The following is a 15,184-nucleotide window of genomic DNA, read 5'->3' on the forward strand; positions in this document are numbered from 1 at the left end:
TAAAGAGGGGGTTCACTACTTAGCTTTTCTGCTACATGGATATAACGTTCAGAAACAAGGCTTCTCTCAAATACCTTGTGTTGGCAATACTGCCTGTGAGAGGCGCTATCGCGGTCCGCTCATCCCCCTCACATGACCCCCGGGCTTCATCTGAAATCCTTCCAGTTGACCTGACATCACCAAGGTGGGACCCAGTTTTCCTGAGAGACCGGGCTGTGGGCGGCGTTTCACCGCTCGTCACAGTCCAGCGTCACAGCGCGGCATCTCGCTCGCTTTCTCCTTCACTGCAGAGCACCGCAAGCAGGAGTGCCGCTGGCCTGTGATTAGCGGGTGAATGCCGCCCACAGCCCAGTCACTCAGGGAGATTGGATCCCGCCCCGCCTCGGTGATGTTGGGACAACTGAAAGTGGATATGACATCACCAGGTCTCCAAGGTCACTGAGCCCGGGGGTCACGCAACGAGGAGGAGCAGACCGCATTAGCACCTCTCGGAGGTAGAGTTGACTACACAAGGCATTTCAGAGATGCCTTGTTTCTGAATGTTATATCAATGTGGCTAGTAAAGCTAAGTAGTGAACCACCCCTTTAAGAGCAGTTGGACTATCGGATGGGTGTGTCTCGTGTACCGAGTATAATGGTAGTCAATGAGGGACTTGAACATTTTTTGGGGAGAAATATTTTAAGAAAATGTTCGAGTTCTGACATTGACTTCTACTACGCTCTGTACTTGAGTCGTGCCCATCCGAGCATCCAACTGCTCCTTACGAGGACCCGACCATGGTACTGCTCACTAATCACCTGCAAGTGAATGCAGCTTCCTAAGGCTAGGTTTAGTCACATATTTCACATTCTACGTATGGGCCGCAATGTCCCGGCTGACCACAGGGCTCCCGAGCTGAACTTTGCTTTCTTTGGGTCACAAGAAGCACTGTCCGGGCATTGCAATCCACATAAAGACCTGTAAATCCGCTGATGTGAACCCGGCCGTATCCTGCCGTATCACTCCCAGCCGCACCCTGCAGTGTCCGGGCATTGCAATCCACATAAAGACCTGTAAATCCGCTGATGTGAACCCGGCCGTATCCTGCCGTATCACTCCCAGCCGCACCCTGCAGTGTCCGGGCATTGCAATCCACATAAAGACCTGTAAATCCGCTGATGTGAACCCGGCTGTATCCTGCCGTATCACTCCCAGCCGCACCCTGCAGTGTCCGGGCATTGCAATCCACATAAAGACCTGTAAATCCGCTGATGTGAACCCGGCCGTATCCTGCCGTATCACTCCCCGCCGCACCCTGCAGTGTCCGGGCATTGCAATCCACATAAAGACCTGTAAATCCGCTGATGAGAACCCGGCCGTATCCTGCCGTATCACTCCCAGCCACACCCTGCAGTGTCCGGGCATTGCAATCCACATGAAGACCTGTAAATCCGCTGATGAGAACCCGGCCGTATCCTGCCGTATCACTCCCAGCCGCACCCTGCAGTGTCCGGGCATTGCAATCTGCATAAAGACCTGTAAATCCGCTGATGTGAACCCGGCCGTATCCTGCCGTATCACTCCCAGCCACACCCTGCAGTGTCCGGGCATTGCAATCTGCATAAAGACCTGTAAATCCGCTGATGAGAACCCGGCCGTATCCTGCCGTATCACTCCCAGCCGCACCCTGCAGTGTCCGGGCATTGCAATCCACATAAAGACCTGTAAATCCGCTGATGAGAACCCGGCCGTATCCTGCCGTATCACTCCCAGCCGCACCCTGCAGTGTCCGGGCATTGCAATCCACATAAAGACCTGTAAATCTGCTGATGAGAACCCGGCCGTATCCTGCCGTATCACTCCCAGCCGCACCCTGCAGTGTCCGGGCATTGCAATCCACATAAAGACCTGTAAATCCGCTGATGAGAACCCGGCCGTATCCTGCCGTATCACTCCCAGCCACACCCTGCAGTGTCCGGGCATTGCAATCCACATAAAGACCTGTAAATCCGCTGATGTGAACCCGGCCGTATCCTGCCGTATCACTCCCAGCCACACCCTGCAGTGTCCGGGCATTGCAATCCACATAAAGACCTGTAAATCCGCTGATGAGAACCCGGCCGTATCCTGCCGTATCACTCCCAGCCGCACCCTGCAGTGTCCGGGCATTGCAATCCACATAAAGACCTGTAAATCCGCTGATGTGAACCCGGCCGTATCCTGCCGTATCACTCCCAGCCGCACCCTGCAGTGTCCGGGCATTGCAATCCACATAAAGACCTGTAAATCCGCTGATGAGAACCCGGCCGTATCCTGCCGTATCACTCCCAGCCACACCCTGCAGTGTCCGGGCATTGCAATCCACATGAAGACCTGTAAATCCGCTGATGAGAACCCGGCCGTATCCTGCCGTATCACTCCCAGCCGCACCCTGCAGTGTCCGGGCATTGCAATCTGCATAAAGACCTGTAAATCCGCTGATGTGAACCCGGCCGTATCCTGCCGTATCACTCCCAGCCACACCCTGCAGTGTCCGGGCATTGCAATCTGCATAAAGACCTGTAAATCCGCTGATGAGAACCCGGCCGTATCCTGCCGTATCACTCCCAGCCGCACCCTGCAGTGTCCGGGCATTGCAATCCACATAAAGACCTGTAAATCCGCTGATGAGAACCCGGCCGTATCCTGCCGTATCACTCCCAGCCGCACCCTGCAGTGTCCGGGCATTGCAATCCACATAAAGACCTGTAAATCTGCTGATGAGAACCCGGCCGTATCCTGCCGTATCACTCCCAGCCACACCCTGCAGTGTCCGGGCATTGCAATCCACATAAAGACCTGTAAATCCGCTGATGTGAACCCGGCCGTATCCTGCCGTATCACTCCCAGCCACACCCTGCAGTGTCCGGGCATTGCAATCCACATAAAGACCTGTAAATCCGCTGATGTGAACCCGGCCGTATCCTGCCGTATCACTCCCAGCCACACCCTGCAGTGTCCGGGCATTGCAATCCACATAAAGACCTGTAAATCAGCTGATGAGAACCCGGCCGTATCCTGCCGTATCACTCCCAGCCGCACCCTGCAGTGTCCGGGCATTGCAATCCACATAAAGACCTGTAAATCCGCTGATGAGAACCCGGCCGTATCCTGCCGTATCACTCCCAGCCGCACCCTGCAGTGTCCGGGCATTGCAATCCACATAAAGACCTGTAAATCTGCTGATGAGAACCCGGCCGTATCCTGCCGTATCACTCCCAGCCACACCCTGCAGTGTCCGGGCATTGCAATCCACATAAAGACCTGTAAATCCGCTGATGTGAACCCGGCCGTATCCTGCCGTATCACTCCCAGCCGCACCCTGCAGTGTCCGGGCATTGCAATCTGCATAAAGACCTGTAAATCCGCTGATGTGAACCCGGCCGTATCCTGCCGTATCACTCCCAGCCGCACCCTGCAGTGTCCGGGCATTGCAATCCACATAAAGACCTGTAAATCCGCTGATGTGAACCCGGCAGTATCCTGCCGTATCACTCCCAGCCGCACCCTGCAGTGTCCGGGCATTGCAATCTGCATAAAGACCTGTAAATCCGCTGATGTGAACCCGGCCGTATCCTGCCGTATCACTCCCAGCCGCACCCTGCAGTGTCCGGGCATTGCAATCCACATAAAGACCTGTAAATCCGCTGATGTGAACCCGGCAGTATCCTGCCGTATCACTCCCAGCCGCACCCTGCAGTGTCCGGGCATTGCAATCTGCATAAAGACCTGTAAATCCGCTGATGAGAACCCGGCTGTATCCTGCCGTATCACTCCCAGCCGCACCCTGCAGTGTCCGGGCATTGCAATCCACATAAAGACCTGTAAATCCGCTGATGAGAACCCAGCCGTATCCTGCCGTATCACTCCCAGCCGCACCCTGCAGTGTCCGGGCATTGCAATCCACATAAAGACCTGTAAATCCGCTGATGAGAACCCAGCCGTATCCTGCCGTATCACTCCCAGCCGCACCCTGCAGTGTCCGGGCATTGCAATCTGCATAAAGACCTGTAAATCCGCTGATGAGAACCCGGCCGTATCCTGCCGTATCACTCCCAGCCGCACCCTGCAGTGTCCGGGCATTGCAATCCACATAAAGACCTGTAAATCCGCTGATGTGAACCCGGCCGTATCCTGCCGTATCACTCCCAGCCGCACCCTGCAGTGTCCGGGCATTGCAATCTGCATAAAGACCTGTAAATCCGCTGATGTGAACCCGGCCGTATCCTGCCGTATCACTCCCAGCCGCACCCTGCAGTGTCCGGGCATTGCAATCCACATAAAGACCTGTAAATCCGCTGATGTGAACCCGGCCGTATCCTGCCGTATCACTCCCAGCCGCACCCTGCAGTGTCCGGGCATTGCAATCCACATAAAGACCTGTAAATCCGCTGATGTGAACCCGGCTGTATCCTGCCGTATCACTCCCAGCCACACCCTGCAGTGTCCGGGCATTGCAATCCACATAAAGACCTGTAAATCCGCTGATGTGAACCCGGCCGTATCCTGCCGTATCACTCCCAGCCACACCCTGCAGTGTCCGGGCATTGCAATCCACATAAAGACCTGTAAATCCGCTGATGAGAACCCAGCCGTATCCTGCCGTATCACTCCCAGCCGCACCCTGCAGTGTCCGGGCATTGCAATCCACATAAAGACCTGTAAATCCGCTGATGAGAACCCGGCCGTATCCTGCCGTATCACTCCCAGCCTCACCCTGCAGTGTCCGGGCATTGCAATCCACATAAAGACCTGTAAATCCGCTGATGTGAACCCGGCCGTATCCTGCCGTATCACTCCCAGCCGCACCCTGCAGTGTCCGGGCATTGCAATCTGCATAAAGTCCTGTAAATCGGCTGATGAGAACCCGGCCGTATCCTGCCGTATCACTCCCAGCCACACCCTGCAGTGTCCGGGCATTGCAATCCACATAAAGACCTGTAATTCCGCTGATGAGAACCCAGCCGTATCCTGCCGTATCACTCCCAGCCGCACCCTGCAGTGTCCGGGCATTGCAATCCACATAAAGACCTGTAAATCCGCTGATGTGAACCCGGCCGTATCCTGCCGTATCACTCCCAGCCACACCCTGCAGTGTCCGGGCATTGCAATCCACATAAAGACCTGTAAATCGGCTGATGTGAACCCGGCCGTATCACTCCCAGCCGCACCCTGCAGTGTCCGGGCATTGCAATCCACATAAAGACCTGTAAATCCGCTGATGTGAACCCGGCCGTATCCTGCCGTATCACTCCCAGCCGCACCCTGCAGTGTCCGGGCATTGCAATCCACATAAAGACCTGTAAATCCGCTGATGTGAACCCGGCTGTATCCTGCCGTATCACTCCCAGCCGCACCCTGCAGTGTCCGGGCATTGCAATCCACATAAAGACCTGTAAATCCGCTGATGAGAACCCGGCCGTATCCTGCCGTATCACTCCCAGCCGCACCCTGCAGTGTCCGGGCATTGCAATCCACATAAAGACCTGTAAATCCGCTGATGAGAACCCAGCCGTATCCTGCCGTATCACTCCCAGCCGCACCCTGCAGTGTCCGGGCATTGCAATCCACATAAAGACCTGTAAATCCGCTGATGAGAACCCGGCCGTATCCTGCCGTATCACTCCCAGCCGCACCCTGCAGTGTCCGGGCATTGCAATCCGCATAAAGACCTGTAAATCGGCTGATGTGAACCCGGCCGTATCACTCCCAGCCGCACCCTGTAGTGTCCGGGCATTGCAATCCACATAAAGACCTGTAAATCCGTTGATGAGAACCCGGCCGTATCCTGCCGTATCACTCCCAGCCGCACCCTGCAGTGTCCGGGCATTGCAATCTGCATAAAGACCTGTAAATCCGCTGATGTGAACCCGGCTGTATCCTGCCGTATCACTCCCAGCCGCACCCTGCAGTGTCCGGGCATTGCAATCTGCATAAAGACCTGCAAATCCGCTGATGTGAACCCGGCCGTATCCTGCCGTATCACTCCCAGCCGCACCCTGCAGTGTCCGGGCATTGCAATCCACATAAAGACCTGTAAATCCGCTGATGTGAACCCGGCCGTATCCTGCCGTATCACTCCCAGCCGCACCCTGCAGTGTCCGGGCATTGCAATCCACATAAAGACCTGTAAATCCGCTGATGTGAACCCGGCCGTATCCTGCCGTATCACTCCCAGCCACACCCTGCAGTGTCCGGGCATTGCAATCCGCATAAAGACCTGTAAATCCGCTGATGTGAACCCGGCCGTATCCTGCCGTATCACTCCCAGCCGCACCCTGCAGTGTCCGGGCATTGCAATCCACATAAAGACCTGCAAATCCGCTGATGAGAACCCGGCCGTATCCTGCCGTATCACTCCCAGCCGCACCCTGCAGTGTCCGGGCATTGCAATCCGCATAAAGACCTGTAAATCCGCTGATGTGAACCCGGCCGTATCACTCCCAGCCGCACCCTGCAGTGTCCGGGCATTGCAATCCGCATAAAGACCTGTAAATCCGCTGATGTAAACCCGGCCGTATCACTCCCAGCCGCACCCTGCAGTGTCCGGGCATTGCAATCCGCAAAAAGACCTGTAAATCCGCTGATGTGAACCCGGCCGTATCCTGCCGTATCACTCCCAGCCGCACCCTGCAGTGTCCGGGCATTGCAATCCGCATAAAGACCTGTAAATCCGCTGATGAGAACCCGGCCGTATCCTGCCGTATCACTCCCAGCCGCACCCTGCAGTGTCCGGGCATTGCAATCCGCATATAGACCTGTAAATCCGCTGATGAGAACCCGGCCGTATCATGCCGTATCACTCCCAGCCGCACCCTGCAGTGTCCGGGCATTGCAATCCGCAAAAAGACCTGAAATCCGCTGATGAGAACCCGGCCGTATCCTGCCGTATCACTCCCAGCCGCACCCTGCAGTGTCCGAGCATTGCAATCCGCATAAAGACCTGTAAATCCGCTGATGAGAACCCGGCCGTATCCTGCCGTATCACTCCCAGCCGCACCCTGCAGTGTCCGGGCATTGCAATCCACATAAAGACCTGTAAATCCGCTGATGAGAACCCGGCCGTATCCTGCCGTATCACTCCCAGCCGCACCCTGCAGTGTCCGGGCATTGCAATCCGCATAAAGACCTGTAAATCGGCTGATGTGAACCCGGCCGTATCACTCCCAGCCGCACCCTGTAGTGTCCGGGCATTGCAATCCACATAAAGACCTGTAAATCCGTTGATGAGAACCCGGCCGTATCCTGCCGTATCACTCCCAGCCACACCCTGCAGTGTCCGGGCATTGCAATCCGCATAAAGACCTGTAAATCCGCTGATGAGAACCCGGCCGTATCCTGCCGTATCACTCCCAGCCGCACCCTGCAGTGTCCGGGCATTGCAATCCGCATAAAGACCTGTAAATCCGCTGATGAGAACCCGGCCGTATCCTGCCGTATCACTCCCAGCCGCACCCTGCAGTGTCCGGGCATTGCAATCCACATAAAGACCTGTAAATCCGCTGATGAGAACCCGGCCGTATCCTGCCGTATCACTCCCAGCCGCACCCTGCAGTGTCCGGGCATTGCAATCTGCATAAAGACCTGTAAATCCGCTGATGAGAACCCGGCCGTATCCTGCCGTATCACTCCCAGCCGCACCCTGCAGTGTCCGGGCATTGCAATCCGCATAAAGACCTGTAAATCCGTTGATGAGAACCCGGCCGTATCCTGCCGTATCACTCCCAGCCACACCCTGCAGTGTCCGGGCATTGCAATCCACATAAAGACCTGTAAATCCGCTGATGTGAACCCGGCCGTATCCTGCCGTATCACTCCCAGCCGCACCCTGCAGTGTCCGGGCATTGCAATCCGCATAAAGACCTGTAAATCCGCTGATGAGAACCCGGCCGTATCCTGCCGTATCACTCCCAGCCGCACCCTGCAGTGTCCGGGCATTGCAATCCGCATAAAGACCTGTAAATCCGCTGATGAGAACCCGGCCGTATCCTGCCGTATCACTCCCAGCCGCACCCTGCAGTGTCCGGGCATTGCAATCCGCATAAAGACCTGTAAATCCGCTGATGAGAACCCGGCCGTATCCTGCCGTATCACTCCCAGCCGCACCCTGCAGTGTCCGGGCATTGCAATCCGCATAAAGACCTGTAAATCCGCTGATGTGAACCCGGCCGTATCCTGCCGTATCACTCCCAGCCACACCCTGCAGTGTCCGGGCATTGCAATCCACATAAAGACCTGTAAATCCGCTGATGTGAACCCGGCCGTATCCTGCCGTATCACTCCCAGCCGCACCCTGCAGTGTCCGGGCATTGCAATCCGCATAAAGACCTGTAAATCCGCTGATGAGAACCCGGCCGTATCCTGCCGTATCACTCCCAGCCGCACCCTGCAGTGTCCGGGCATTGCAATCCGCATAAAGACCTGTAAATCCGCTGATGAGAACCCGGCCGTATCCTGCCGTATCACTCCCAGCCGCACCCTGCAGTGTCCGGGCATTGCAATCCACATAAAGACCTGTAAATCCGCTGATGTGAACCCGGCCGTATCCTGCCGTATCACTCCCAGCCACACCCTGCAGTGTCCGGGCATTGCAATCCACATAAAGACCTGTAAATCCGCTGATGTGAACCCGGCCGTACCCTGCCGTATCACTCCCAGCCGCACCCTGCAGTGTCCGGGCATTGCAATCCACATAGACCTGTAAATCCGCTGATGTGAACCCGGCCGTATCCTGCCGTATCACTCCCAGCCACACCCTGCAGTGTCCGGGCATTGCAATCCACATAAAGACCTGTAAATCCGCTGATGTGAACCCGGCCGTATCCTGCCGTATCACTCCCAGCCGCACCCTGCAGTGTCCGGGCATTGCAATCTGCATAAAGACCTGTAAATCCGCTGATGTGAACCCGGCCGTATCCTGCCGTATCACTCCCAGCCGCACCCTGCAGTGTCCGGGCATTGCAATCCACATAAAGACCTGTAAATCCGCTGATGTGAACCCGGCCGTATCCTGCCGTATCACTCCCAGCCGCACCCTGCAGTGTCCGGGCATTGCAATCTGCATAAAGACCTGTAAATCCGCTGATGTGTACCCGGCCGTATCCTGCCGTATCACTCCCAGCCGCACCCTGCAGTGTCCGGGCATTGCAATCCACATAAAGACCTGTAAATCCGCTGATGTGAACTCGGCTGTATCCTGCCGTATCACTCCCAGCCGCACCCTGCAGTGTCCGGGCATTGCAATCCACATAAAGACCTGTAAATCCGCTGATGAGAACCCGGCCGTATCCTGCCGTATCACTCCCAGCCGCACCCTGCAGTGTCCGGGGCACAGCTCTTCGGAGGCGGTGCAGGAGCTCCTGGGACTGAGCGCGTCCGATCAGGAGAGGGAGGAATCTGGCGTCCTAATAAATAGGGCTCTGCTCCTCGCTCCTCATTAGCGCCTCTGCCATGGAACAGAATTTATATCTGAAACGTCACCGTGCTAAACACCTCTATTTGTGAGGGGAATGCTCGTACATTCGCTCTCCCGGCCGCTGACGGATTCTTCTTTTTTTACACTCAGATTCATTTTTGCAGTCAGGAAATTACTGTTCCTGCTTCCAAGTGTTTTTTTTTTTCTTCCTCGAAATAACATTCATTATTTAACTTTAAACTTTCCTTACGTTTTATGCTGTAATTTGAAGATTGAAATATACGCGCTTTAGAATTTCCTTTTATATAAAAAAAAAAAGTGAAAAAGTGATTGGAAATATTTTTGCTGAAAAACTGCAGATAATTTCCACCCGTGTGTGGCGCTCGTACCATTGAGAAGTGTTTTAGTAGGATCTATGTGAAGAGGTGACGGTCATCCCTTTATCGCCTGTGCCGTCTGTATCCAGACTCGCCTGATCATGGCTCTGATCACACAGATGTGGTTATTTTACAATGTTCCACTAAATTAGTTTTTGGGGGTTTTTTTGTTTTTTTTTAAATTATCTATTTGCAAAGAGCTGCTTACAGAGGAGCTTCACTGGCATTGCCGGAGCGGCTGTAGATTGTAACCTATATTACATCTTTCAGTATCGGCAGACACATCCCTGACCAAGAGCAGCAGCACAAGTCATTGTTCTAGAGCGTTTACACCAAAATCAATGACTCTTTTCTGTTTCCTCCAGATATCCATCACATTGCCTTTAATAAATCTCTTTTAGTGTCTGCATTCATTCACAGCAAACGGAGATCTTAAACACCGAGAGACTTATAAACAGAGGTGCCCAATTCATCAATTAGGGTTTTCTTAAATTGTTTTCTGGGGTGTATCGCTCGCAGACTTTGTGGCAACATTTTTAAAATTGCACTTGATGTTTGATGACTTGGACACAAATTCAAATTTAAAAAAAATGCCTATTTTTTTGGTGGTTACAAATTTATTTTTTCCTTGAATTTTTTTGATATCACGTGTCCCATCAATGAGCTGTAGAATGTCACTCTTTGGTTTTATACTGTGCAAATAGAAAAGAAAAAGGTTTTGTCCTCTACTAGGGACTGGAAAACGATTATTTAGCTCAAAAATGATGAGGGCTGAATAAAGTGGCATAAGGTTTACAAAGACATTATTTGGAGCTTTTTTGGGGGGGCTACTGGGCCAAAAACTTACTGGACGGCTCCTTCCCCGCAGCGGACGGCTCCTTCCCCGCAGCGGACGGCTCCTTCCCCGCAGCGGACGGCTCCTTCCCCGCAGCGGACGGCTCCTTCCCCGCAGCGGACGGCTCCTTCCCCGCAGCGGACGGCTCCTTCCCCGCAGCGGACGGCTCCTTCCCCGCAGCGGACGGCTCCTTCCCCGCAGCGGACGGCTGCTTCCCCGCAGCGGACGGCTCCTGCCCTGCAGCGGACGGCTCCTGCCCCAGATAAGTTGGCGATTCTCTGGCTGTTTTTGACCTGACGTCAACAGAACAGTTCTTCCTCTTCCGGTCTGCTCGGTAAACGAGGCCTCACTGCTGTCATGATGACTTAGGGCAGTTAGGCAGTGGGGAGCCGGCTGTCAGTCCATGTGACATCATCAACCAAGCAGAGCGGAAGAGAAGAAGCTGCTCTGCCGATGTGGCATCACTGGAAGCAGGAGAACCAACCACAGTAACAGCCTGTGACTAGAGACAAGTGAAAGAGGTTTGTGTTTGTACCAAACTTTTTTTTTTTTTTTAAAGTTTGGTTGCTTTATGTATGAAAACCACTCGAGGGAGCATCACTGTGCTCGGGTACACTCTGTGCTCAGCCCAGTGCGAGACGCTTTCCGTGTTTCAATGATTCGCACTGGGGGTAACAACAGTGTTATCAGATGTAGTGTGCACCCCAAAAATATATAACAAAAAATTGGTCTGGTCCGGTCAAGTCCAGGTCGTAAACCAAACTTTTTCTAAAGTCCTGCGGAACCCACCGAACTTCTACGGATTCGCTCATCCCTACCAGTGAGCTCGCTGAGCCAACACAGAACAGGGGTGGTTGGGAACACTACCTGCCAGGAAGTTCTTAGCTCCCTATAAAAAAACCAGTCCTGGATAACCCATGTGAAAGCTGTTCTATTTAGCACAAAATTAAAAAAACCTAAAATCCAAACCAAATAAAAGCACAAAGCAATAAATTGTGGCCAAAGTATATATTAAGAAATGGTTTTTAACATTATACCTCGAGTTGGGTTTTTATTTATCACATTGGAGAACCCCTTGAACCAGTCGGAGAGCCGTACCCTGTTTTTAGCAGTGGGTGTATTTCCACACTTGGGTCCTTCACTCTGTGATCGGCTGACAAGTAACTTGTGAAAGGATTTTCGGCGTCGCCCCCGGTCTATACCCATCTGTTTCCCTAGTAGAGGAGTTGGACGGTTTCCAGAAACGTTGTGTTGAAAGGACTCATTGAACACCGATGATATTACCATAATGGCGTGTTACACTGGTGAAATTACCATAACGGCGTGTTACACCGGTGAAATTACCATAACGGCGTGTTACACCGGTGAAATTACCATAACGGCGTGTTACACCGGAGAAATTACCATAACTGCGTGTTACACCGGTGAAATTACCATAGCGGCGTGTTACACCGGTGAAATTACCATAGCGACGTGTTACACCGGTGAAATTACCATAACGGCGTGTTACACCGGTGAAATTACCATAACGGCGTGTTAACTTGTTCTATGCATTTCCCTATTTCACCATTTTCTTTTTTTCCCGCAGGTGAGCTTTTGGGTTGTGAGAGAGATCCTTCACGCACAAACACTAAAGATTCGTGCCGAGGTTTTGAGCCATTATATAAAAACTGCCAAGGTGAGCGCTGCCCGTGGTGTTTTTCTTGCGTCTCGGCGTTGAGTAGAAGTATATGGCCACCGCGTCCTTAGACTACTCCCACCCAAGGATAAATATTTGTTCCTGACACTTCATTTGGCAGCTCCTCTCGGACTCCGTTAAATGCTTCCAGGCGCCCGGTGAGTCCATGAGCTCCCCCCGTGTAGTCGTGGAGTATGTGGAAAGAGGCTTTGTAGTGCAATTCCCAGCAGAGCGGAGATTTAGACATTGATGTATGCGATAGCCGGCGTTCCTTCCAATAAGTAAGAGCGTCGGTAAAGAAGGAAAAAAATAAATAGTCTTGGAGCCAGTTCGGAGTTTTCAGCCATCGTGCCGTCTCCGGATGTGTACCTACAACGACGCTTGGGCAAATGCCAAGGTATAGGCATAACTAAATAGGAGAGAAAAGGCGCAATAGGGTCTTACCCGATATATTGGGCAAAATCATATAGAAGTGGTGCACTCACCTGATCGGGTTGTGCCAGTCACAACTCCTTTGACAGCTAAGAGTGAGCGCCTGAGCGGTCCAGCAGCAGCCCTGTTGCAAAAGTGTAACGTCAAAAGAAAAACTGGAGAAAAACAGGTTTTTTGCCGCGCTTGAAGACCACAGACATTGATGTCAAACAAATGATTCTTTTTATTTCATTCCTACGCGTTTGGGAGACCCCAACTGTCTCCTTCAGGGAAAAAGAACTTCAGAAGTTCTTTTTCCCTGAAGAAGGAGACAGTTGGGGTCTCCGAAACGCGTAGGAATGAAATAAAAAGAATCATTTGTTTGACATCAATGTCTGTGGTCTTCAAGCGCAGGAAAAAACCTGTTTTTCTCCAGTTTTTTTTTTTTTTAATGTATAGGCATATCACAGCACGAGATGTACCACAAAGAATACCAAAAAATAAGTTTATTTAATGACATTTCACACTTCAAAGGGAGGAGGCAGGACAGGCTGCGGGACCACGGCCCCATGCAGATCGCCGCTTCCAGGGGCAGGCGTACTATTGTTGCAACCTCTGCAGCCGCACATGAGGGTCAGGGGGCCCCATCCATCTCCAAAGTAGGCGGAATTGTGCATTATGATGACCTGGTAAACTGCATAGGACCCTTAGGCTAGTTTCACACTTGCTTTGAACGGGATCCGTAGCATTGCGTTGTGTGACGCATGCAACGTTGCATATAGTGGCACAACGCCTGCTACAGATCGTACAAAATAACGCAATCCGTTGTAGTTTTTTTCCCTTGACTTTACACATCTGAGCATGCGCAGTTGTGTAAAGACGGATGCGTTAACAGAATCCGTCAAATGACGCATTCTAACGAAATCCGCCACCATAGGCGTCTATTATGAAAACAACGGATGCCTAACGGATTCCTGCAGATTGTGGTTTTTTGACACTCCGCCAAGCGCAGAAAAACGTTACATGCTGCGTTCCATCCGCCCGATGCAGCGTCAAAATAACGACGCTGCGTTGTCCAGCGGATGCAATGCAGACACTTGCATTACAGTGCATCGTCCATACAAGTCTATGGAGAATAGCGCAGTGCGTTAACGGACTGCGCTATTCTCCATAGTGACGGAATGCGCTGAACGCAAGTGTGAAACTAGCCTTATACTGTTCTTGTCCAGGGACCCTCTTCTGTCTGGGACCTGTTCTTGTACAGGGACCCTCTTCTGTCTGGGCCTGTTCTTGTACAGGGACCCTCTTCTGTCTGGGCCTGTTCTTGTCCAGGGACCCTCTTCTGTCTGGGCCTGTTCTTGTCCAGGGACCCTCTTCTGTCTGGGCCTGTTCTTGTCCAGGGACCCTCTTCTGTCTGGGCCTGTTTTTGTACAGGGACCCTCTTCTGTCTGGGCCTGTTTTTGTACAGGGACCCTCTTCTGTCTGGGCCTGTTCTTGTACAGGGACCCTCTTCTGTCTGGGCCTGTTCTTGTCCAGGGACCCTCTTCTGTCTGGGCCTGTTCTTGTCCAGGGACCCTCTTCTGTCTGGACCTGTTCTTGTACAGGGACCCTCTTCTGTCTGGGCCTGTTCTTGTCCAGGGACCCTCTTCTGTCTGGACCTGTTCTTGTACAGGGACCCTCTTCTGTCTGGGACCTGTTCTTGTCCAGGGACCCTCTTCTGTCTGGACCTGTTCTTGTACAGGGACCCTCTTCTGTCTGGGCCTGTTCTTGTCCAGGGACCCTCTTCTGTCTGGGCCTGTTCTTGTCCAGGGACCCTCTTCTGTCTGGGCCTGTTCTTGTCCAGGGACCCTCTTCTGTCTGGGCCTGTTCTTGTACTGGGACCCTCTTCTGTCTGGGCCTGTTCTTGTCCAGGGACCCTCTTCTGTCTGGGCCTGTTCTTGTCCAGGGACCCTCTTCTGTCTGGGCCTGTTCTTGTCCAGGGACCCTCTTCTGTCTGGGCCTGTTCTTGTCCAGGGACCCTCTTCTGTCTGGGCCTGTTCTTGTCCAGGGACCCTCTTCTGTCTGGGCCTGTTCTTGTACTGGGACCCTCTTCTGTCTGGGCCTGTTCTTGTACAGGGACCCTCTTCTGTCTGGAACCTGTTCTTGTACTGTGACCCTCTTCTGTCTGGGCCTGTTCTTGTCCAGGGACCCTCTTCTGTCTGGGACCTGTTCTTGTACAGGGACCCTCTTCTGTCTGGGACCTGTTTTTGTCCAGGGACCCTCTTCTGTCTGAGCCTGTTCTTGTCCAGGGACCCTCTTCTGTCTGGGACCTGTTCTTGTACTGGGACCCTCTTCTGTCTGGGACCTTTTCTTGTACTGGGACCCTCTTCTGTCTGGGACCTGTTCTTGTCCAGGGACCCTCTTCTGTCTGGACCTGTTCTTGTACTGGGACCCTCTTCTGTCTGGAACC

The 15,184-nt window shown here is 53.1% G+C and overlaps 1 protein-coding gene across 1 annotated transcript in view; it reads left to right on the plus strand.

The window, feature by feature from the left end:
• The window catches only part of LOC142250102 (ras-specific guanine nucleotide-releasing factor RalGPS1-like), a 203,531-nt gene that overhangs the window by 166,686 nt on the left and 21,661 nt on the right, over window positions 1-15,184 (plus strand). Inside the window, exon 6 of the mRNA XM_075322166.1 lies at window positions 12,235-12,324. Within this exon, the coding sequence (XP_075178281.1) occupies window positions 12,235-12,324 (90 nt within the window). The remainder of the gene's footprint in view (window positions 1-12,234; window positions 12,325-15,184) is intronic.

This window comes from Anomaloglossus baeobatrachus, chromosome 8 (genome assembly GCF_048569485.1).
Source record: "Anomaloglossus baeobatrachus isolate aAnoBae1 chromosome 8, aAnoBae1.hap1, whole genome shotgun sequence".
Classification (NCBI taxonomy): domain Eukaryota; kingdom Metazoa; phylum Chordata; class Amphibia; order Anura; family Aromobatidae; genus Anomaloglossus; species Anomaloglossus baeobatrachus.